This window comes from Anser brachyrhynchus (genome assembly GCF_964034855.1).
Source record: "Anser brachyrhynchus genome assembly, chromosome: 3".
NCBI lineage: Eukaryota > Metazoa > Chordata > Aves > Anseriformes > Anatidae > Anser > Anser brachyrhynchus.
This window is the reverse complement of record NC_137696.1, coordinates 18,303,810-18,328,838: the sequence shown is the minus strand read 5'-3', so window position 1 is coordinate 18,328,838 and position 25,029 is coordinate 18,303,810. Positions and strand designations below refer to the sequence as shown.

Below are 25,029 nucleotides of genomic sequence, written 5' to 3'. Positions count from 1 at the left end.
TGCTGGAGATGGTTTGAAGCCTCAGCCTTCATTCTCAGCGGCTCTGGGCAAAGCTGGGACTCCACCAAGGAGGCTTATCCTGGCTCCAGCCTCCATGCCACAGTACTTCTCCATGGCTTCATTCATTCTGCATTTACCCCACAAACCACCTCTTGCTCTCACGGGCTTGTGCAACCTGGGAGAGCAGGAATATCAGGGGATTTCTGTTTGTGCCCCACTCCCGGGCACAGCTACCCTATGGACACACACGATGACACCCTCTGACAGATTTGCTCTGCTTTTCTATATCGAATACCCAATACTGTCATACCACAGAGGTGTAGGAAGCCCCACACGCAACCCTGTTGTGGGAAGCCTTTTTTATTGTGGGGCAACTGAGGAAGAAGGCCGGCCTGCAGCCCACCCCAACCAACACAACCCAACCATATTACTCCTGGGAACTGCACTTTTGAGACTGGGCTTCAGACATGCAGTCTTGACTTGCAAAGGGCTGATGAGAAAAACTCTGCTCAGTCTTTTTCCATCTCTTTTTCCCTGCTACAGAGCAGGTATTTGACCTGTGTTGTTTCCCAATTGCTTGTCCCCATTTTTCCTTTAATATCCTAAAATTGAGAGTAAGAAGATAATGAAATCCATGAATTTGTTATAACTGTTCTACTCCTAACCATGTTTTCCAATGGTCTTCCCACCTGGTGTGCACAAAACTGGCCCCACAAAGAAAGAGGGTGAAGGCAAAAACAGGCAAAACTATAGAGCCATATACACAATGGCATTGCTGTGTGCTTTGTACCTGAAACTCCTTGTTGATAAACCTCTCCGTCATGCCAGCTTCCTCTTGGGGAGCACATGGGGCTGCCCACCATAAGTAGGGACAGAAAGCTTCAGCACCAAACTCTTTTGTCCCCTCCATCTTGGTAACGATGCTCTGGGCTTGGTGTCGATGTGGCAAAGGCATGCTCATGAGACAACAGCTGTCTGGAGGAAACAACTGAGAAAGGCAGGAAGCCTCCAGCTCTCGCCTGATTTCCACTTCAGCTCATCAAGTAATATTGCATTCTCCATCCTTTCAATGAAGGCCAGACACACAAATTACAATATAATTCTGATTGAGCATGGGAAAACTTCTCCAGGGGAGGGACCTGCTGGTCTCTCCATCCTTGGAGATCTTCCAAACTGGCCTGGACAGGACCCTGCTCTAATTTTGTTAAGTTAGCTCTGCCAGCAAGGCCTTCCGCAGCCAGGGCCAAGTACCCAGGAAGGTGGATGCAGTGATGGTTGCCAAGTCCAACCAGGAGCCCAAATCATCAGTCAAGTTTGTGGTGATGAGGCAGGTGTGAGGTTGAGCCAAAAAGTCAATCTCCAGACGAGGATCAGGTCCAGTGATGATAGACTTGGTCAGACATTTTCCTGTGGCTTTGGGCAGGCCCATACTGACAAGACAGGTCCAAGCGCAAGTTAGGAAGTCCATCCACAAGTCAGGATCCATGGACAGGTGCAGACCAGCACAGTATTGCTCAGGCAGGGACTGAAGACTGAGCTGTAACAGGGCTCATGGGCCCATGGGCAGGGAGATGCCATTGTGGCTAGTAGGAGCCATTAAGGCTTATTAGTGCACCCAGGACAATGACAGTCTCCTCCAAAATAATCCTGCTGGGTTTGTGTTTGGTGCCCCACCAGCTCTCTCCTGCTGGGCTGTGAGGACCCTGCCCTCGGCCTTGTGGGCTGCTTTTCCCCATAGAAAAGGATGCTGGCAGCAGGTAGAAAGAGCTGAACAAGTTCTCTGGCATATCTGGCCACGAGTCTCTCCCCGAGTTGCATCCCTCCATGGGAAAGCTCTGTGAGGCCCTCAGGCGTGTCTGGAAGGCAGCCTGGGAGAGTGGTGTGCCAAAGATGTCCATGGCGGCAGGTTGGATATTGAAAAGGGGGCCTGGAGGCCACCCAAAATCATCAGAGAGGGCCTTTGCAGAGAAAGACAGCTCTCTCACCTTCGCCCTTTACTTTGTCTGCTTCCACTGAGCTCTCTCAAACCCAACACCAGGGGCATGGGCCTAGGGACACAAGTGATGAGGACTACACTTGGAGCATGAGAAGCTCATGTGGCAATGGTCAGTCATCTGTCAATCAGAGGCCCAAAACAGCATGGCCCTGGGCATGAAGATGCAGCTGCCTGTGAAGGGCTGTGTTACAGCCGGGGAGCTGGGGGATGAGCTGCTGCAGGAATGGAGACTCTCAAGGATGCTTCCACTGAGAAAGCCCTCAAGGCACGGGGAGCAGGGCGTCCTCCCCCCAGTGAAGGAACATCATGGAGGCCTGGCAGCCCTGCTCTCCCTGAGTGGCCAGGAGCGGCCGTGTTGTGATGGCTCTGCAGGAGCCAACCTCCATAACACATCCCTCTTGCTACTGCCTTGGCCCCGGGTGCACTGCTCCGGGAGGGGGAAAATCATGGCCGGGAGGCATGTCCTGCAAGGGGAGCACCACAGCTCGGGCCGTGGGGCGCTGACTTTTGGAGGCGTGTGCTTATGTGGCACCTGAGGGCAACGTGAGCTGGGGTGCGGGGTGAGCTGGGGTGCGGGGTCACAGCTGCGTACACCGGGTCGGGGAACGGGGGTGACCGGGGACAGTGGGTGACCGGGGACAGGGGTGCCCGAGGACAGCAGCACACACCAAGAGGGTCACTTGCCCCCGTGCTGCGTGTGGTGAAGCCGTGGCCACACCGGCGCTGTGCCCGCTTTTTGACCAGCTGAGCCTGCTCCCAGCCCCGGCAGCGCAGGAACCGGCCTCGGTGCGGCGGGGGGTGCCGGTCCCGGCCCCCCCAGGGCTCGACCCCACCCAAGGGCAGGCGGTGCCGGTGCCGGTGCCGGTCCCAAGCCCTGCGGGAGGCTGCGGGACGAGGGCTCCGGTGCCGGTGCCGATCCCATCCGGCGGCGGCTCGGGGCGGTCCCGGGGCGGTCCCGTGGCGGCGGGGGCGGCCCGCGGGTGATGTCAGGGCTGCCGTCGGTGCGGCGCGCGGTGCATTGTGGGCGAATCCCGCCGCCCGCCGCGGCTCCTCCGAGGGGGAGACGATGCTCCCGGGGCCGCCCCGCAACCGCCCCGCTACCGCAGCCGCAGCGCCCGCGGGCAGGCGGCACCGGGACCGGTGAAGCCGCGCTGACGGCGCGGGGAGTGCGCTGCCTACGCCGGCCGCAGCGGGAGGCGGCGGGGCCAGGTGAGCCGGGACGGGGCGGGGCGGGGCGGGCGGCGGAGGCCGCAGCGGCCGCTGGCAGCGTAGAGGGGGGGTGGCCGCCCCGCTTGGCCGCTGGGGGGGCGAGGGGTGCGGGCCCGCACCGGGCCGGGCCGCTCCGGGGCTGCGCGCGGGGCAGCGCGGGATTTGTAGTTCGCCCCTCCGCCCGCTGTGGGCTGGAGAGCAGGTGGAGGACTCGTTTTCCCAGCATGCTCCGCGGGATGGGCGGGCCCGGGGAGGAGTGACGGCCGCTCGCCGCCAATGAGAAGGCGGGACGGGGTGGGGCGAACCATCTGCCGAGAGGGGCGGGGGAGGGGGGTGCCGCTAGCTGCAGTGCAGGGGCGGACGCGGCCACCTCGGGCGGCGGGGGAGGCGGGGCGGCCCCAGGTGAGGGGCCGGGGAGGGGAGGAGAGGGGGGGCGGCTCCCGGTGCCACGGGTTCGAGCCCCGGCGGTGCCGGCTCCAGGGGCGAGGCGCGGGGAGGGGCAGGGCGGGGGGCGAGGGCTCCGCGGGTGGGGGGCACACGGCCTGGAGATGGGGGGCCGGGGGGCTCAGGGGGTGCTGCGGGGGCGTCGTGATGCCCCCCGGACCCGCAGCGGCGTGCCCGTGGCATGGGCAGGCGTGCTCCGCCTGGTGCGAGGGATGGGCGGGTGGCGGTGGAGAACCAGCCCGATTCCCTCGGGTTTTTGTTCGGGTTTGGGCACAGAGCTCCGCTGTGCTGTCCTGGGGTAACGCTGAGGGACGTGGGTTTGAGGGCGGGTGCGGAGGGTTCCTCTTCCGTAGGCTTTTTCCTCCCCGTCGGGAGATTTTGGTGCTTGGCGCACAATGGTGCCCGAGGCAGCTTTGCAGCCTCCAGCCTCGTGCCGCGGTGCGCGTGGCACACGAGGCTGTGTCGGCGACTCTGCCCGCGGTCACTCGGCTTCCACACGTACATGGCAAAAAGGTACCCGGTACCCACCCGGTACCCACCCGGTACCCCGGCTCGGACCCACCACCAACTTCCAAGACGACCACCATGACCTTGAAGCACGTCTTGTACGGCACGAGGAAGCGGCGCACTGAGGGCCACCGACTGGCACTGCCCCTCCAGGGTCTGCTGAACTAGTCGCTGCTCGGTTCCTGGTGGTTTTGGGGGGGATTTCAATACCTGCTGAACTAGTCGCTGCTCAGTTCCTTGTGTTTCTCAGGGGGCATTTCAATACCTGCTGCTGTGGTGTTCCTGAGCGGTCCAAACCAGATGTACATTAAACGTTCTTCTACATTTTTCACTTTCTGTAGATTTGCAAGGAGGAGGTGTAGATAATTTGATTGATAGAGGGAAAGATTTCCTAATTTTTTTCCACAGCATATGCATTTCTTTATGTTCTTTGTACTGTCACTGAAAGTGCTACCTTTTAGCAATAAACTTCCCAGTGAATCACAACAGAGATCTTTGAGTATCCGAATTTTTTCTTTGTAGGAGTGAGTTTAACCTCCTGCTTTGTGTGAGATAGGGTGTGCTACCTGCTAGCTCAACACTAAAGCTTACAGGTGCTGTGCCTTTACAGGTGCTACGACTAAAGATCAGCGAGCATCAGAGCTAGTAGTAGTTATTCACCACATTTCGCTGTACCAACTTCTTTTGAGACTTTCTCAGTATAATAGGTGTGGGCTAGGAATTATGTGTGCTTTTTTTTTATTTATATGCCTGTGATCATCCAGCTCATAGGAAGCATTTTCATGCTGATGAACATGAGGTCAGAAACTTTTACGACGTGATGCTCGTTGGCATATGTGGTGTCCACTGCTGTAAATTCTGTGTTCTCTGTGCTTTTCGTGCTTTGTGATAATCTCATTCCTTCAAGAATGGGCATCTTCTCTGTACGGTGAAGAAAAACACCATAATTAACATTTCCTTTTAGGTCAGTTTTTGTTAGGATCAGCCTCAAGGATATATATATATATATATATTTCTTGGAATAGTTAGCAAGAAGAAAGTCAGACCCCCATCAGTGTTCTTGGTCCTCCAGAAACGATTGTCTCTGGTGTAGGAAATCTATTTCAACAGCTTCCAGGGGTTATGCTAATGAAGTGGCCCCCACCTCAGCCCATGTATTGATTTCCTTCCCCTTTCCTCTCAATCCCAACCCTGATGTTTGGTGCCAGAGGAAAGTGTGGTGGTGAAGCCAACTACATCTCAATGCTGGAGCAGGCAGAATGAAACCACCCTCTGATGGAAGCTGTTGGTACTTGATGTCTTCCAGAGCAGTAGTGATCAGACAGATCCGGGAAGAGCCAAATCCTTCTTTCTTCTTTAAGAGCTGTGATTCCTTCGTGGTTTTTTGCCTTCTCTTACAGAAAGATTGCCACATTGCTTTATAGCTTGTTAGATAGCCCACTACGCTCTGGTGGATCTTGCTATGGGTTCACCTCTTCAATCGTGTCCTGTCAGTTTTCTACATTGGTCTTATTTAGGTATGTGTCTGTGTACGGGTTCCAGGTAAACTCTGTGGGAATGGCTTCCCTTTCTGGGAAGGTCCTAGATTAGATTCTTTTGCCAGAGCTCCATGATGACCTTGGTAACATTGGTTCACTTTGAAAACAGTGAACAGAGCAGAAGACAGAAAATAGGACCTCGTAGAACAGGCTGTCTCTACAGAGTCCCTAGGGGCTTTGTAGACCGTTCTCGTATTTTTAGCGGCTTGTTGACTTTGTTGGTATCTCCTCCTTTGAACGTTGCAAGGCACAACCCAAGATTTGCTGGTGTGATTGTGGAAGCACTTGCCAATGTTAAAGCTCCACTGGCTTGCTGAAGAAGATAAAAGAATGGATACAGCTAGTGCTTCATTCCCATTTCCGCCCCCCCCCCCCCAAAAAAAAAAAAGTGGACATTCCCCAGAAACATCCTGAAATCCCTCAAAGTGTCATTTTGAAACACTGTCCAGTTGGAATAACTACCAGGATTGCTTTGGTAGACAGAGATAAGAAAGGCCAGCTATAAAGCCTCCTTCCCTCAGGCAGAGGAAGAATGGAGAAATCTGGCAGATACTTATTGAAGCATTAGGAAGGAGAGGTGGGAGGTGATGGGGATGATGTGATTTATGCACTTCTGTGTCTGAACTCTGGTTGAGGCTCCCTTGCCTTACCAGGTGCAAGCTGGACATTGGTTGTCCTCCTTCGTGCCGTGCAGGACCAGCTCTTGTCTTTTTCCACAATAGCAGCCGCATACAGCATCTGTATCATGCTGTTGAGATCCGCAGCAGTTATACTGGTAAATATGGAAACTAATCCAGCAATAGCAGTGTGATTTGGATCTCAGTGCATATCAGGTGCTGTTTCATTTGAACTTTTCAATTTTTTGGAGAAAAGCAAAAAACATCAATATATTGGGCTTTATATGGAAAAAAATCACTACCGGAGTAGGTTTTTCATCAGGCTCACAGTCCCTTTTGGTTTTACCCAGTTCCCCACTGCCTTCCGATAAGTCTTCTTCACCCCTCAAGAGGTGTTTACATGGAAAAGGGTCCCTTCTGTAGTTGAGAAGGAAGATACTGGCAGTGTGATGGACTGTAGATGTAATCAAATAAGATGTGCTTGGAAAGCCTTTCCTTTTGGTGTCAAGCCATGTCACCTTTAATTTGGCGAACAGTATGAAAGGAACAGACTGCAGATGATGAGCTGACTCCGGCCATATAGGCACAATGGGAAGCAGAGGGAGAGCTTCTGGGCAGAGATTTCCTTTTTTTCTTTTTTTTTTTTCCCCAGAGAAATAGGGCAGCCTAGACTAAAGAAAGAGATTTAGTGTCAGCCGTGACAGATGGAAGTGAATTCCTTGCTATCCATGCGATAGGAAATGTTACAAGGCTCACCATCAGCCCAGAGGCTGTAAGTGGAGAAGCTTTGGTGGCCTGCTCCTCAGATAGAAAGAGGCTGCCAAACAGATAAGGAGAAGTTGATCTCTAGTGAAAAGACTTCAATTGTAGGATCATATACCCAGCTGGAAAGGCTAAAATCCCTTATTGCTCCAATCTTTTTCCTACCAGTGACACATGTAACATGCTTTTCCTAGCTGTACTCTTCTTGGTGTTGCAGTCTGCAGTTTTTCAGTCTTTTTATTTGTTAGCCTGAATAATTTTGCATGTACACAGGGTGTGTCATTTCGTGTGTTAACTCTGTTTTGAAACCTAGCTATGTATTCCTGCTTGCTTTCCCCTCTTTTAACTGGCTACTAGTTTTAGAGAGACTTTGGTTTAATCCTGAGATATCTTAATTTTTAGGGCCTTTGATCTGATACCACACCAGGAGGTTTTGGCTATCCATATACACTGTTGTCAGAGAGATGGCCCTATCTGCACACTTGTCTAGTCATCGAAAACCACCTAGCCTTTCCTATAGGTCTGGAAGTCATGGCATCTCCCTTTTGCTTGTCTCCTGGTTAGTTTTAATTCTCATTTTCAGTTCTCTGAACGTGTCTGGTGCAGAAGTAAGACCAATTTCCAGATCCTCTGCAAAGCTCTTTAAAACAAAGTACAAAAAAATCCTTGGCATCATCTTTCTTTGTTCAGGCTTTCTATTCCTTGTCAGTCTGTCATGCAGCAGACTGGCTGGCTGCTCCGTGGTCAAGTATGTGTGGAAAATGCATAACGTTTATCTTTAGCAGTTTGTTCCATCTCTTTGATATTTTTTTCTTGATGATTTTACATTTAATGTAGAAGAATACATCCCATTTTCTTCCTTTCTGTGTATATTCTATTTTTTAAAGACTTTTGTTTGTAAAATAAGTCAATTAGAATTAAAATCAAGCCGTTTAAAGTACAGAGCAGAGGTTGCTCTGGCCAAAGATTTGATTTTATTTTCTTAGGGTGGCATATTTCTCCTCTTACTGAACCAAGTTGAGCTACTATGGAGTTACAAACCTGATCTCCAAGAGGCAGCTGAAGTTACCCCCTGCTGCCCTTCGCAGCTCCTCTGCTCTCCCTCAGCAAACCACAGTTGCTGCATCATTCTGGTCAGAGGGTCAAGGGGGTAGTTTTGTTGCTACATTTTAGAATTTAGACTTGATACAATTAATTTACCTATCTCCTTTAAGTCTACTGTTTTCTTTAGTACATATGCTATTCCTCCACTTGAGTGACCTGACCTTCTTTCTCCATACCTTGTTCGCTGGAGTGCCCACGAATGCAGTCCCTTCAGCAGCTTCCTAAACGTGCTTCCCTGAATCTATACATTCTAGTTCCCCACCTTCTTTATGAGACCTGTTTCACCCAAAAAGGTCCCATTTCAATATCACATACCACTGAAAGCACTCTTTGGTGTTTTGTTTGTTTGTTTTGTTTTTGTTCTTCTAAAATTTTGTCTTTTTCCTTCTCCCACTGCAGAATTAGATAACCCAGGTTATCGTTCTTGGCCTTTTTGCCACCGAAAGCCATGGACATGATGCTTGCCAGCTTCTGGCTGGTGTGATGCCACTGGAGTTGCATGCTGCTGCTTCCTTAATGCATTGGAAAAAGCAGCGAACGGTCATTTCTTGTTCACTTTCTCCATGCTGAATTGTTTGTATAGATCTCAATCATATGGGACCTCAACTTCTTCATAAGAATCTGCCCTCCAGGGCTCGGTGTGCTGCTCTTGCACTGATGACAGGCAGGTTATCACACTGTGCTTTTACCCCACAAGCTCAGCTGTCGGCATGCCTACAAACTGAGTTGCCTCTGCAGCCTACCTTTTGCCCTCTGCTGGATGGCTGTTCTTGGTGCAAGGGGTCAGCAAAGAGGTTTCACCAACAGGATCCCTGCCAGTCAGCATAAAAACGTGTTGCCACAAGATGTTTTTCCCTCCCTGGCGTCACTGATGGTGGGAACGTAGCCTGAAGGCAGGAGTGTATCTGAAATTCCTTCTTCCCCCTCCCCAAACCTCAGTTTGTTCAGTTCATCCATCCCTAAATTGAAAAAGCAATGCTTTGTTCCTGAGGTCTGCGAGGTAGGGGTGCATCTGTCCAGAGGCACGCAGCTGGCCTTGTCTCTATTTATTTAAACAGAATCTAGATGCTTTGGACTCTAAAATGTAGTGGTTTAGGGGTTATGCAAGTAAGTTATCAAAAGTAATTGGTTTCTTGCGTCTTGCTTTCCTTGGAAAAGAGGTTGGCTCGAGGCAGAGTTACTTGGCTGCTTTTAAGGAGAAATGGCTGAGCCCTGTGGTTCCATGGTAGGCTGAGGACTTGGTGCTGTGAAGACAAATGCAGAGCATGGCTTGACTGAAGCTGAACTGGATCTGAGGTACCACTCCTGCATTGTGCTGGTGCTTGCATTTGGCTGACCCTACAATGAACCAGGTCAAGCAGCTCAAAGCCGAGGGAATAACCTTGAAGAAGAGAATAACCTTGAGAAGAGAACTGTTTCTTTCCATTGCAGGTAGCTTTTTAGTGGTGAAGCAGGAACCTGAAGTTGTGGATCCAGGATCGGTGTATCTTTGTAGACTGTAGGTAACGCAGTGTAACCACTGTGGTGTTTCCATTGGTTGTCAACTTTCATTCATTAGTGTCTAAGCACCCAAAAATGTGGTTTTGGTTTTTGTTTTTAGTAAAATTTACAGTAGCTAAAGCACGCCTTTTGAAAGGTGTTCAGCCTTGATCTGAAAAGAGCAAGAGATCTAGAATCTGCCACCTCCCTTGCTCTAGTTGCTTTCCTTAAGGAAAAGAAAACTCCAATGAAACAATTTGCAGCTTCTAGAGGAAGATGAGCCAGACAGGGGGAATCCTTCAGTCTCTTAAATTTTCTTCATAGGAAGATGCTTCTGTGCTAAATGAATTTGCCTTTCAGTTGCCTTTTGGGTAAGATACCTGCATTTTAAAGAGTTTTGTTTTCAAGTGACTAGGAAGGCATCCTTCAGCCTTTCTTCATCTCCATCTTTTTAGTGACCATTAGGTGTGGATGCTGGCCTATACCTGACTCCAATGCCTGTCCTTCCAGTTGTAGGCAAGGACAGAATTGTCCTACTACCTCCTGCTGCTCTCCGCAGCAATGCCGTGCTCTGTGGACATGACCTGTAGGCCTTAATCCTAGATGTCTGAGCCTGTGTTTGGTTGTGCTAAGAAGTATTTTGTGTAAGATGTGCTTTTTCTTTCTGCTTTTCTTGACTCTTGTCTAGAAAGAGTGGTTGCTCATCAAGCAAAGATGAGGCTTACTGGCCTTACGTGAGCAGGAGGAAAAAAAGGGTAAAAGACAAATTCAAAAGGAAGGCAGCAAAGTGTTTTCTCACTCTTTTGATGACATGGGGGAAAAGGCAGGAAGCATTTAAGTTAAGTTCTAGGCTTCGGTGCTGTCTGGTCACGTGTTGGTCTCTGCAACCTATTTCAAGATTGATGGTGACTCAAAAGCTTTTATTTCAGTATGGTTCCTTTTTTTGCCAAACAAATTTTCTTTATCCTTGCCATCTGTGTTTCTGATTGTGGTGAAATTCTTGTTACTTTTTTCCCCCACTACAAAGAGCCCAGGCTGGACTCGAAGCAGTGATTGTTGTGTCTGTGGAGTATTATTAGAAGTGTTCTCTGGTAGCCAGCCTGCTCTGGCACATTGAACACAGAAGGCGTAATTACCCGTTTCAGGTTGAGATCAGTCTGAAAAATTGTGAGCTTTTGCCAGCTTAGGTATAAATTTTTTTTTCCATTGCTTTAATACAGTCATGAATGGAATTAAAATGATTTTTACAGTAAAACAAGGCACAAAATACAACCGTATGTATTCTGTAATAGGAAATTCTCAGGATCCAGTTACCTTGCAAAGCATTGGCAAATGAGGATCAAAGTATAAATATGGATTGTTACAATGAATCTGCCTCGAGGAACAGATTTTGAAGGTTTTTTTTTTGTTATTTTTTAATTTCTTTTTTTTTCCTCTGAGAATAATACTAAAGAGATTCTTCTCTTAAGCACAATGATCAGGTGTAATGTTTTGAAAGATCTGATAGCAGAATGAGAAGACACGTGCCTAAGTCATAGAGCTGTTAAACTCAACAAATAATGTGGTTTATGGATGGGAAATGATTGTTTGCATGGGCTTGGAGATTGGAAGCACAAGCTGACAGTTGTGGACTAGATGGCATCGTAGACACGTGTGGAAATGGCTTATACAGAGGCAATTGAGGCCAGCTTGTAAAACTCTTCCATGAGCTTAGTAACACCATTTCTCCTTGGAAACTGACTCTTGCAGCAATGCAGAAGGAATTAAACAGAGCATGCTTGCATATACAAGAATTTTCTTGTGTCTTTCTAGGATGTTCAGTCACAGAGAGAAACAGGTGTGGGCCACAGCTGCTATCTGCCTCGATGGTATTGTGTTTGTTGTTAATATTATCTTTAGATCAACTATGAAGGAAACAGATTCCTCTAGAATTGTATTGTAGACCCTTCAAATAACAATGACATTTGTGCTTTGAGTCTCAAAGCAAGTTTTACATCCCTGGGCACTTTTGTCTTTGAGGAGGAGGAAAAAAGCTCAGAACCATTGAATATGGTTGAGAATGTATTGGGATTTCCCAAGGGTAGAAGAAAAAGTGGGTCAGCTGTGAGGACATCACCTTTGAGCAATTCACCATCTGTCTGCAAACTAAAAAAAATTGTAAGGCTGCAGATCAGAGGATGTAACTGTAGATTTGCTGAAAATAGGAGGTAGAAGAAGGTTAAACATGCTCCTCTGAGCATGCTCCAACCAGGGCAGAGAGCTTCCCAGAAAAATGGAAGAAATAGCTAAAGGAGGGCTGTAGAGAGGTGATTTAAGTGGCTAACAGCTGGCATGATAAAATGTTTCTGTCAGTCCCAGGAAATCTCTTCTGTGTAATTACAAACATTCTCTGCTGAGATCAGCAGTGGGCTTGAAAGCCAGGAAAATTTTGTCCCACTTGGTCTCATTTGGTCTAATGTGATGTATCAGTGCAGCAAGTGTCAGTTACCTCACTTACTCTAATTTTTTATTAAATTTCAGAAAGCTCTTGGCGACCTGAAATCCACGTGGCAGATCTATAAATACATGATTTTTCCTTCCCTGTCTTGCAGAAGTGGAATCAAAATTTACGTGATGTCCAGTGGTGTCAGGTGCAGGCAAGGTGACATCAGAAGTATAAACTCTGCCTAGCTTTTGCTTTTTTTCAGAAATATTTATTTTGGCTACCAGCAGACTACTCAAGCTTTGCAAATAGTGATCTATATTGACTTTGCAGTTTAAGTGTATCTACCTGCAGTTAAATTTATTTATTGTAAGCAGACCATGATGCCTCTCCGTTACATTACTAGAGGCTTAAGTTGGTTATGACGCAAGAGAGATTTCCTGGTGTTGTATTTCGTTTTCTGCTTGGATCAAAAACCAAAGCAGTTTGGTCAGAGAGACTGGAAGGAAATAACAGACTTCCCTCTCAAACTCCCATTTCTCCCCATTTTCTGAGCTCTGCAGCTGAGACTGCTGGTGGGAGAGGATTAGGATCATGTAAGAGCGCCCGCGCTGTTGGCAGTTTCTGCTGCGCGTTCCTAATGATTTGTTGCCGTAATTAACTGCGCCGATTCTCCCTGTAGATAGGTGGGTTTGGCACAGAAACCACTGCTCTGTCTGACTGCTTTGTGTGCTAGTACAGTACCTGGCAGCGTGAGCTTACGGGTGGGGGGGGGCTGTTTTCCTTAGGTTGTGCGCTGATCCTTCAAAGTCACGGCGAGGGCCAAACTACGTTGGGTTGGCTGCATAACCAGGTAGTGGTAATAGTGCTGTCAAGGGGTGTCTGCTACCGTATTTATTACGTTCCCTTTAGTGCAGCCTGGGGTTAGCGGAAAATCTGGAGCTGCCTGTCTCGATCCCAGCATTTCAGATTTTTTTGTTTTTTCCCAGTCACATTTACATCACTCCTTCACGGTCATGAAAACAGAAGCCTTTCAAAGGTGAAAAACAGTCCCGGTATCTTGCAACCTCACCTTTAGATACTTTGTTTTTTTACAGACATGCTTTGAATAACAAATCCAGAATTTCTAAAGCCGGTGCCCTTGCATGCTTATGAGAAGAATATGTCACAGAGGAGACTTTAAGCCACAACTGCTAGGAGTCGAGCCTGCTCTCTGAGCAGGATTTGCTACAGCAGAGGCAGGCAATGAAGGAAGATGTGTGTCTGCAAGGAACAATTGAGAACCTTTCGAGCTCCTGCTGTCAGACCTATCCTGACGTATGACTTGTTTTAAATTGCTGTTTCAAGTTCAGCAGGAGGTATGATATATTCCAGGGTTGAAACATTGTTAGTCCAGTACACTGTATTTTCTTTTAATCAACTTGTTTCTTATATTATTATATGCATTTCTATCCTAATAAAAGAATGCTGGTGCATGGTGGAACTTACTTATACAAAAAAAAAAGTATATATTTTTTGTTGTTTTCACATGAGGGATTTAATTTTGAAAATTGGTATTGTGTGTTGGAAACAGATGAAGTTTGTAACATCGTGAGTGACACTGAGTGCCTGCAGTTAATGGTGCTGTTGACTGAGCCCAAGTTCTGCTGCTCAGCTGCACTTGGAAACCCTGCTGTTGTTCTTTTTCTTCTGAGCACTCCCAATCCTACTTATTGTATTCCTTTCTTATTACCTGCCCCGTCAGTTTCATTTTGGCCTAATGCTGGTAAATTTGCATCTTTGTGGGATCTTTTAAACCAATATTCATGGTGGGAACAGCTAAGTTATACCTAAATTCTGTTCACAACAACTTTTGTTGTTGCTGTTCCTGCCATTCAAGTATTGGAAAGGGAGATCAATCTGATTTCTAGACTGTGGCTTACCAGGGTTGTTTCTTTTGTTTTTGCGCATGTCCAACCTCATCTCACCTAAAAAGCTGTAGTTTTCATCAGCTGTCTAAAACACTCTTGGGATATGCTATTAAGGTGGATCCCTTGGTCATGATGTGGGCAACACTTTGATCAAGTAATGAGGGTCCTGGGCTACAGCAGTTTAAATAAACTTCACTTGTTCTAATTGTTTTAATTTGTAGGCTTCCAGAGGTGAGGATGTGTCCTGAAATAAAGTGACATATTGCAATTCCTCAACAGTGAGATAAAGACACTTAGGACTATCCAGGACCTTTAGTAAGATGGTGAGACAGACCTCCATAGCTTTGTTCTGCTGTTTAATAACCACCTTGCGTCTTTTCAACTTGATGTTTGTTTAAGTTTGGCTGTATTTTGAGCACTGCTAACCCATTATACTGAAACTGAAGTGAACTAACATAGGAAAGTTCTCGTATAAATGCTAGAGATTTCCACAAGGAATGCTCCATATTTATAAGTTTAATTTTAGGAGTGCTGGGATCCTGTAAAATAAGGAAATCATTCTTTCAGTCAAGCTGTTTAAAATTTTGCCTGCCTGAAAGAGAACTTGTAAGATAAATACTTGGGGTGTATATATGAGACTTTCTAAATGATTCTTTATTGTTTGGTTTCTGACCTCCTTGATAGGATATGGGAGACGTGTGTATACACACACATACATATGCATACACTACTTTGAAAGTAACTGATAAAAACATAAATCTGCTCATACCAAGTCATATCACAGGTCCATCTAGCCCAGTATCCTGTCCCAAGATTGCCAAGAATGAATATGTGGCATTGAGAAGAAAAGCAGGGAAAAATAAAATGGCTCACCAGAATGCTCTTACTGCCCTCGGTGATTCATGAACTGAAGGCTTCCTAAGCTGAAGATGGAATGTTTCTATGCAGCTCATTAATGGATTTTTAATTATAATTGTGTATTTCTCATGAATTTGTAAAGTCAGGTTTTGAATCTGTGTAAGATTTTAGCATCTGCTGTGAAAAGTTCTTCAGCCTAGCAGCTTCTGTGAAGTTCCTGTTGTTTGCTCTGAGTTTTTCTCCTGATGAACACAAATGTGAACAAGGCAGGTGCCTTTGATGGTCTGGCTCTGCCAAACTAATAGGCCGCACCATTAGGCCTTGCACTGAAATAAGTTTTTCCTCCTGAGTTTCTTACTGTTGCCTCTCCTAGTCACGCTTCTCAGCTGGTCTACATTTTCATGTCAGTTCAATAATTGCTGCTATATTACATCAGTTTTTCTTGCAAGCTGCCTTAAAATTAAGGAGACCATTTATCCACGTGTGCTATTCATGGGAGCTGTCTTGATGCCAAGTAGAAGGAACAGATAGCAGAGCAGTGTGTCAGAATATTTAGTGCAGCCTGTTTAAGCATGGGGTTTTCTGGATATATATATATTTTAAAGACCAAGACTAAATTTATAAAACTCTAAAGATTCTTCAGTATGGGCTGGAAGAGATAGCAGTATGAAAGAGCTATTTCACACTTCTGCATGCTAAGGTTGGCCAAGAGACAGGATTTGGTCCTGTTGTTGTCACTGTTTCTTTCTTGCAGCTGCTTTCATTTCTACCTCATATGCTATTGCTAGGAAGCCAGTTTTACAGTATTCTAGGCTTCCTCAACTCTCTTGCTTCTCTTATTGCAATAGGGGTACAGATTTCCTGAAAAATGCTACAGAAAAAGACAAACTGAAAGTTTTTGTCTTCCTAGTCACCGTCTTCAGTTATATACCCTTACGTTCTGCAATCTGTACATCTTAAAGCTAAAAGTGAGAAAGATAATTCAGAGTTCATATGCTTGGACATACTCATTGGAGTCAGGAGCAGCCTTTCTGGTAGTCAAGCAAGCTACAATCCTTCCATCTCTGCTCCAGCCCCTCTTAACACCACTTAGCATTGTGTCTGCACATTAAATGTTCTGGGTTGTGTGTTAGGGAAGAGGTGGTAGTGCCTTACCTGTCCCCCACTGACCATCTTTTACCACCTGACTTCTGTAGCTTCAGTAGCAAATTCAACCCCAGCAGAGGGCTGGCACCAGACTTAGATGCTGGTCAAGCAACGTCTACGCTATATTTTATTGATTTAGATGGAATTAAAGCACTGCATTAAAGTTAAAGCATGATTTATAGGCACTTATGTTTTCTGCACAAAGGTAACTTCCACCCCTTCTTTCACCCTTTCTCTGGAAGTCTTGGTTAATGTGTGTTACATCTTGTCATGGGTGTAGGCAATGCTTCTGTGTTGTTCTGGTAAACCCAATAAGCATGTTTCTGCAGTATTAATACTGCCTCGGGAACAAATTTGTGGTATGGTATCACTGCTTTGTGCTGCTGCTGCAATCTAAAACAGCTTAAAATTTGTCTCAGGCTGTAATTAAATTGGCTTTTTGTTTGGCTGCCTCACTCTGGCTGCACCAGAGCACATCAGTAAACTTTGTTCCATAATTCTGTATCACCAAATGGCTGCTATTCATGGTAGAGCCACAGGAGGATTTTATTCTGTTTCAAAGCCAGTAAAGCTTTCTATAACGTCTTCTTTAAATAACAAACATGCTGGTTTTGTGCACATATATAACATTGAAGGAAAGTGGTATATAAAGCACCAGAGAAAGCAGTTCTATATTACCTAGCTGTGGGAATTCATTGACTTTCATACTCTGTCTTCACCCTAAAATTATTCCTTTGGATTACTTTCCACCACTGCTCACCAGACTGATCCACCCTGGATCTCCAGCTGACTTTGCACCACCTTCAAGCCAGCACCTGCGTTGTGCTGTACTTGTCCTCGTCAAGTGATACCAAGAGACTTTCAAGAGCAGAGATGGTACCTGCCTCTGTACATGTATGTTAATGTGCTTTTATAGTCTCGTGAAGTTGAAGAGTTAGGACAGTCTGTAACTAAATGACTTTTCTTTAAATATTAGAGGAAAAGGCAGCCTTAGAGACGTTCGGGGATTCTCTCCCATGCAGCCTGCAATGAGGTGCAGGGAGGCTGGGTGTACAGCATGTGCAGAGCTTGTTGCTAGCTTAGGGCTGGTCAGTCCCGCTGTTCTGGCTGGAATAAAGGAGCCAGGGAATAGCATTAGAATTGCTCATTAGGAATAAGAAGCACAAATATTGTGCTGCCAAACACAGAGTGTACTTTTTCAGTGGAGAGTTTTCCAGTTTCTTTTTGTCTTCAGTAGCTGGAAACTGAAAGAGCGGCTGCTCCATACAGATACAGGATTCTTTCTATGGGAATTTGAAGCATTTCGCAGTATCATTTCTTCTGATTTTTTTTTTTTTTTTTTTTTGTAATTCAGTTTCTTCCTATCTCTCTTTTATCATTTTGATTGTACTTTATTAGATGTTGGATTGTGTGAACGTTTCTCAGAAGTCCTCTTATTTCATTATTCTGCTGCTTGGTTTTTCCACATAGTTATCTTCTATTTTGAGAACAAAATCTTTTGACTTGCTCGTATTCTGATGTTTGATCATCCTCTGTCTTGGACTTTGTGACATATTTCTATCTGCTGCTTCCTTGTGCACACAGCATGCTGGTCCCTTCCTATCTTTCCTTGGTCCTTTTACTGCTAGGAAATGAGCTCTTTTCACTACTTGAGCTCTTAATTTACTGGTGACTTTATTCATTTTTTGTGGCCTGAAGAAGTGTGATGGTCTTTTATTCCCATTTGATACTTACGATGTTAACCTTATTTAACTCATCTGTCAGACTGCTGCAGTAACACTCATTTTTAGGAAGGAAAATATGGAATATTTTGGGGGGAAGGAAGATAGAACCACGAAGAAAGCTTAATAAGAGATCTGTGCAGTCTGGCCTACTTCTAAAGCAAGAAAGGAATCTTACAGGAAGAGGCAAAATGCATTTGGAAAATCTATTAGTTCTGTTTCGATTCACTTTCTTCTAGAGAAGGGGATTCAGTGTGTATCTGGAAGTCAGTTTTGAAGAAGAATTGTAATTTAAAAAAAATGAAGCAAAATTAATTTCAGCATAGGGTATCTGGAGCTCCCTATAAAAGCAGGAAAAAAGGGGCATGGGGCATGCAAACGCTATCGGAATAAGATATATTTCTGTATTTTAATTTGATAATTTCTAGCAGTGTGTATGTTATTAGGAGGACTAATCTGTACATGGCTGAAGCCCTTTCTAACCATCCCTATCTTCTTTGCTTGGCTGTCCATCACAGTGGCAGTGTCTAATTCTGGCTCTCTAAAGGGCCTTCTACCCTACTCTGATGCTTTTAGGCTTATTGAATGCAATACTTGGCAAACCCTTCTGATTTGTGTTGGATGTCGTCCAATGAAAACCATAAAAACTGCCGATGTTGCAGCTGCTCTGTTAAAGCAAGACCTTTTTGCCTAGTAACGATAACAGTTCTTGCAGCATTTGGCATTAGATTCTCTTTGACTTGTTGGCTGGCAAGCCCAAGAGCAGTGGACTCCTGCATGGTATAGCTGGGAATTGTCACCCTTTTAGTTTGTGCTGCTGACTTGAAGCATGGTTGCGTCTGCCAAGTTTATGCATGGGTTGAGCTCAGGTATTTGCAAGGTGAGTTCGCCTTCTTTCCTAAGAGACTGGTTCTAATTTAGTGATAAACAAAACCTTTGGAAATATAGCATGTACTTCTGCCATAACCTGTACTAATTCTGTCATTCCTTTCCCCTGTCCCTTCTTCCCCCCAGATAAATGGCTCATTTAAATTGGGAGCTACTAAAATACTCTCTGGCTGGCAAATGCAGTGCCTAGCAGCAGTCATCAAGGACGAACCAAACATGAGTGGAGGAGGGGAGCAGGTCGACATCCTTCCGGCCAATTATGTGGTCAAAGATCGCTGGAAAGTGGTGAGTAGCACTGGCTTTGTGCTTCCTTCGGTGTCCCAAACAGATCTTCTCCTCCTGTGACAGTATAGAAACTTATTTGGTTAGTCCTGGGCTCCAGCAAGAGACAGTGGAGTCCTACGGTTTGTCCTACGTGTTAGTAGAACACTGCAAGGAGATGGTCAATATTGCTCTAGTGTTTTTATTTTAGAACATCTGGTGTTTTTAGAAGACTAAACCTGCCAGGGATTTTTAGTTAGGACTGAACTGTTGCAGCAGGTTGAATCATCTTTTAGTAAGAAACTCTGATTTTGAGATACTGTGGCAAAGAATACTAGAGATATCCCTATAAATAAATAACGTTACAAAAAGATAATTTAAATGCAAATGTTTAAGGTTAGAATGTCATTGACTTCGAAAGTCAGAAATTCCATAATTAGCTTGTTGGTACAACTTCTGTGTTCAAATTATTATAATACTTTTAAAAATTATGTCATCACATGTTAAAGAGTTTTAGGTCTTCATGAGTCAACTGTCTCATCTGATGTGCAAGCTGGATAAGACACATTGAATCAGTAGAATCATTTCATCTTTTCATGTATACATTGTGTTGCTGCAGATCTTAATATCCATTTAAATTTTTGGCTTGACTTTGCCATTTAAACGCACCTTTTTGTGTTTCTTACTGCTGCAGTATCTGTGTCAGAAATATTTTTTTTATTCATGCTTTTTACCAGGTGATGTACGAGAAAACTATTAGCTCGCTTTTACAGAAAGGGTCTCAAATTTAATTAGGTCTTGATTTTTTTAATTATTTTTACAGACTGCTTAATGCTTATGATCAAAGCACAACTCTGCTAGACATCATGGGCATCCAGGCATGCTCAGCACTTCTATGGACTGGACCTGGCTGTCTTGTTTTAGGCACCCAGCAGACGAGCTTGAGAACAATGACAGCTTGTGAGCAGAGGCTTGTACAGAATCATGTGAAAACACTGGTAGAGACATTGGGAGAATCCCATCCTCTAGACATGTGTTTCATTGCTTCCAGATTTGTTCAGAGGATGCAGCTTCTCTTACATATAAGGCTTTCTCTTTATTCCTAAAGTGAGGCCCCTGGGAGGGAGGTGAGGGAAAGTAGCATTATATTGTCATCTCAGATAAAGAAACTAGAACATAATACATGAAAGGATTGCTTAAGTTTTTACTGTTTAAAGTTCTGTATTCTTTTTCTGTATTTTGCATTTGTCTTTGAAAAAAAAAAGGAAAATTAAAATTTCATTTGTGGCACTGTGTCCATTTTTAACTTGAATTACCAACAGTGTCAGAATCAGAAAACTCACAGCACAAAGTTCTATAGTTTGAACTGCAAGTGATTTGGGGTAGCAGCACTAAGCAGTTTCCCTGTGCTGACTGGATACAGTACAGCTGCCTCGTGAGTTTTGCAGTGGGCTGTGAATATCAGACGACTTAAAGAGACTCAGGACTGCGAACTATGTTCAACTCCAGGTTGTGAGTAGATTATTTTCAATAGCCCACTTCAGACAACGTACCATCCTTTCATTAGTCATACGTCTTGCCTGTATCTCTCTGTTGCGTTGAACAGTTAGTTGCACCTTGCTCTGTTCCTGTTACTCCACCATTGCCTGCCTCGCTTCATCCTAGCATTTTGCTCCTGATTTCTCCACAGCCTTCACTTTCCTGTCTGGCCTGTCCCCTAACATCCTTATATTTAGGCAATTCAAACTGCTCCTCAGTCTCTGTGCTTCCTGAGAGCAGATGGAGAATCTCTAGATTCTGTGCAATTACATGCCAAAATGGAGACGCCCTCTCCCCCCTCCCAAAGCTTTTCAGCACAACTGCAGGAAGGTCTCACTGTGCTCTTGCAGCTTTTGGCTGGATCACGTATACTTGTTTTGGGAGGCTGCTGCATGTGCAGGCTACCAGGCTTACAAGACCTGAAACACGCTCTGTGCTTATGGACTTTCTCAGAAAATACTGTTTGCAGCTTTTAGCTGACCCTCCCTGCACAGAGCTTTCCTCAGACCCTACAATTTGGCCAGATCGGTGCATATTCTTTGCAAAGCTGAAGTTAGATGCAATTCTGATGCTAAGCCATTGGTGCAGATACTCTTCTGCACCCTAGCCAGCTTGGGCTTGTACCATTCCTACTCTTCATCAAGCCTCAAGTTTCTATTTCATGGGCAGAAGTGCTAAAACTTCTGCAAGTGATGTTTTTCTGCTTGTATGTTTTTTACACAGTCTAAACAGAGTACCTTTGGTCTTGGATACAGCAGAAGGGTTTGGGTTTAGGTTTGTCTTTAGAAACCTAAGATGTGCTTGGTTATGCTCCTAGGGGAACATTTCAAACTCATTGTAAATTTGATAAAGGCACTAAGTGTGGGTTTCAGTGACTTCATTGTTGCATGAATCTGTAAGTCTGGGGACTGATATAACTTCTACCGATTACCCTTTGTTAGAAAATATAGAAATGTGGTTATGTTTTCAGCAACAGCTATAACTGGGGTAATAGCCTTTTATGTTTTATAATGTTAGCTCATAGCATTCTTCAGTACTGCAGTGAGGTCGCTACTCCATATGAAGGCTCAGAGAAATTGCTTAAGGGCAAAAATATCAATGAGAAATTCTGATTCCCAGAACCAGTCAGAACTGGGAGCTGTATGGGGCTCAAAGTAACCGACAAAAGTAGAAAAATACTTTTGGTCCAAGGAATTGATTAGCATAGGAGCAAATGACAGACAAAAAGGGGAGTGCTCCTTAAGTGAGCATAGTGTAGTAAAAGCTTTTTTTTTTTTTTTGTCATAGACCTTTCTGAATTTAACACAGAGCATGCAAGCTAGACAGGTGAAGCTCTGCTGTGAGAAATGGATCCTGCACAAGCAGGTGTGTGGCATATTTATGTGGCACTGGGGTTCAGCTGCCAGAAGGCTTTTCGTGCAATTTGTCTTCCCATTGTGACTATCTCTGGCTGGGCATCTGCTTGAACCTTGCGGTTCTTAGTGCTGGTATACTTCCAGTATTGAGCCAAGTTCTAAATTTAGATCGGTTTAATGTATTCCTTGAATTCTTTCCTTTCCTCCTCTCCTCCTATGTGCTGGCTGACAAATTCTGACAAATGAAGATGTTCATTCTCTGCAGTTAGCCTGGTGGTAGTTCTTTTTGCTGTCACTCCAAGTGAGAAAAGTTTGGCTTTCTGACAGCAATGATGTTTGCTGTTGTTGTTATTTTTGGAGAAAGGCATGGACAGGGAGTACTTACGCATTTTATCACAACTTTTGGACTTGAAGTACTCTTTTAAATCATCATTTTTTACCTGCAGATGTTTTAACTAGATGAAATTTGGATGGTACTAGAACCATGGAACTTTTGCTGAGACCCCAGAGGATGACTTGATCCACGTGTACTCTGAATGATATGTACTGCTGTGCTCAGGGAAGGGAACTAAACCAAACGTAACTTGTACTTGCTTTGAACTAGTTATAGGTGTTAAGGCTGAGTGGATACCTCTCTTCATCTCTCCTAATCCATTTGTGTTGCAGATTCACAGCTGAGACTTATTAGCAAGACAGAGTTGGCCGTTGCATTGAGCTTTGAATACAAGTGGTGACTCTTATATTCATATATGCTATTTTGCGATCCCTGCTCTGGTTTCTGGCATTCTTGAACTGAAGTTTTGGTTACCCTCACCCCTCTCCTGTTTATTTTGGACACCTTGCCAGATGCCCCACAAACTCTTGTGGACTCTTTTGGCCCTGTCTTGGTGGAAAGGCCATTTATGGCTCCGGGAGGGAACTTCGGACAAGCAAGTGTTCTTTGTCAGTCCTGGGGCCTGTTTGGTGTCTCTGCAGAACTATTTTAAGTGGACTTTGGCAAGTCTTTAGATGATTTAGAATTTGACTGGTTGACTTCTTGACTGGTTGACTTCTTGATCGGCTTCTCATGAAATGAGAAGCTGAGAACTGCCCATTTTTTGTAAGTTATCCCTTGAGATCAGTGTAATTCCTAGTGGAGCAGACTCTCAGAGTTTGGTGAACGTTTGTCTACTCTTTCTCACCGGTTCTTGGATCAGATGAGGCTTGCTTGCCATTTCTGGATGAACTGACCTATTGAGTTGGACTGCAGGAGTTTTAGACTTGACCACGGAAGTGCTCCTAATAGGTAGTCACTGTAATAGTAGCTTCTGTTTGCCCTGTTAACATTTGAAGCCTGTGGGTGATAGCCTTGACCCTGGCTGTGTTCACCATAGGTTGCTGGCCCTCAGTTTGGTCCATCGCTCTGGACTCAGAGCACATGTTCTGGTTCCTGACCTTGCCACCAATACTGGGACTGAACCACTCTTTCCATGGGGACGTATTGTCCTTACATAATATCCTTGGAAGGCAGACTTTGTTTAGAGCATTGGCACCTTATACAGTTGCTAAATAAAAGATTAAATTTGTACTTGAAAGGTATTTTTGGTTGAGGGGGGTGGGGAGGGTGCCTTTCATTTTTTTGACCTGTCCATCTATGAAACAGTGAAATTTTCTGTATTCCCAGTGGAACTGCATTTTGTTTCTCCTCTCTGAATACTGCTTTCTGCTTAGTGGTAAGGCTGTTTTGTTGGTGGTGGGTTTTGTTTGTTTGAGTTTGTTTTGTTTTGTTTTGTCTTTTTTCCCTAGGCTCTGGAGAACTCTGTTGCAAGAGTCTTTTCAGGATAAATCCAGAATATTAAGGATATTTAAAGGACACTTCAAAGGCAGCAGTCTGTGTCCTGTATAACTGCTGATACATCCAGAAAGGCATTGGGAACTGGCTTCCCCAACTGGGACATGCCAGTTTTGTGTTGTTAGTCCTGAGGGAACGCTCAGTCTGGGGAATTCCTGGCATCCCCTGTCAGAGCCTGCCACGCCGGGGAGTCAAGTAGCGTGGCTTTTTGGTAAAAGTTTACTCCTTGTGTCAGGAAGGCACAAAAAAAATGGAAGAAATGCTGCAATGAGCCGTGTGGTGGTGTGGCCACTGGTGGCATACTGAAAGGACTGAAAGCGTATGTCTGAGATGCAGCTTACTTGATTTTAGTTGTCTACATGTGAGTGAAAATAGATACCAGCGTTTGGTCAGATGAATTGTTCGCCAGGCTACGATGGAACCCTGGGCACCCCATTTCCTTATAGGCTCATGCATTTAGGTAGGATGAATCCTGCTGTTGATATCAGTCTGTATCCCAGTCTTATGGACTTGTGGAAAGTATGAAAAAGGATGAGATGAGAATTATCCCCAAGGAGTGAGGCATAGCATGGGCTGGTGACTCATGATTGCCACTTAAGAGATTTTCATTAGATGTTCCCTTCTCTTTCTTGAATTTGCATTTAAGAGTTTCCTTATTCATTTCTTTTCTTGAGTGGTGTGTGCCCATTTCTCGTTTGTGTCCTGCAGAAGGCTGTGCAGAGTTCACTTTAGATGCTGAACTCCCTGAAAGTATCCAAGCAACGAGGAGATGCTTGTGTGATAAACCCCTGACATCAGCCAAGACCTTGAGTTGCAATAAAACCACATGCTCAGCAACAGAGAAAAGGAAATGGCTGCTGATGGCCTCTGGATGTTGCTGAAAGATCAAGGAGGCTGGCAGTGCTGGTAATGATGAATAGGACCATCTGGTGTGCTGGGAAAAGTGTGCCAGAGAATAATTTCTGTAAGAGATTGAGGAAAAAATACGAGGAAGGAGAGACAGCTTGGGGGCTCTTGGGCAGTGAGGTTGCGTCCATTGTCTAGAACGTGTGCATAAAATCAGTTTTCTGATTCAGCAGAAACTCTAGTCTTGATCTCACATCATCTTGCATTTGTTGCTCTGTAGACTTTCAGGGGTCCTCAAGTTCTGTTGTTTTCCCAGGTGGTCAGTCTCAGTACCTGTACCTTTCTTCCTCAACCTGCTTCTTTGATGCACACATTCTTTTGTTTCTTCTGAGGTAGTGGTCCTAGTCTGTCGTTAGTTTTTCCAGGCTCCTAATCATTCTCTTAATCCTGAAATGAACTACTCCTAGCTCTGTGAGAGCCTCTAATAGCAAAGTGATCGTTATTGCACATTGTATTTAGCAAGACCTTCCTACAGATGGTTATAGTGGGCAGTGATCCTAATTACGTTACTGTATTTACGCTGTAATAGCTTTGCA

The 25,029-nt window shown here is 45.2% G+C and overlaps 1 protein-coding gene across 4 annotated transcripts in view; it reads left to right on the top strand.

Annotated features, from left to right (window-relative positions):
* Positions 1-2,181: 2,181 nt before the first annotated feature.
* Positions 2,182-25,029, top strand: part of TTBK1 (tau tubulin kinase 1) — a 108,256-nt gene continuing 85,408 nt past the window's right edge. The window contains exons 1-4 of one of the 4 annotated variants that reach the window (XM_080585844.1): positions 2,182-3,205; positions 13,176-13,436; positions 14,210-14,311; positions 18,728-18,886. In XM_080585844.1, coding sequence (XP_080441970.1) covers positions 14,309-14,311; positions 18,728-18,886 — 162 coding nt within the window. In that variant the 5' untranslated portion in view covers positions 2,182-3,205; positions 13,176-13,436; positions 14,210-14,308. Of the gene's footprint in view, positions 3,206-3,310; positions 3,608-3,745; positions 13,437-14,209; positions 14,312-18,727; positions 18,887-25,029 lie in introns of those variants that run through there. The other 3 variants (XM_080585843.1, XM_080585845.1, XM_080585842.1) reach the window with 3 other exon arrangements.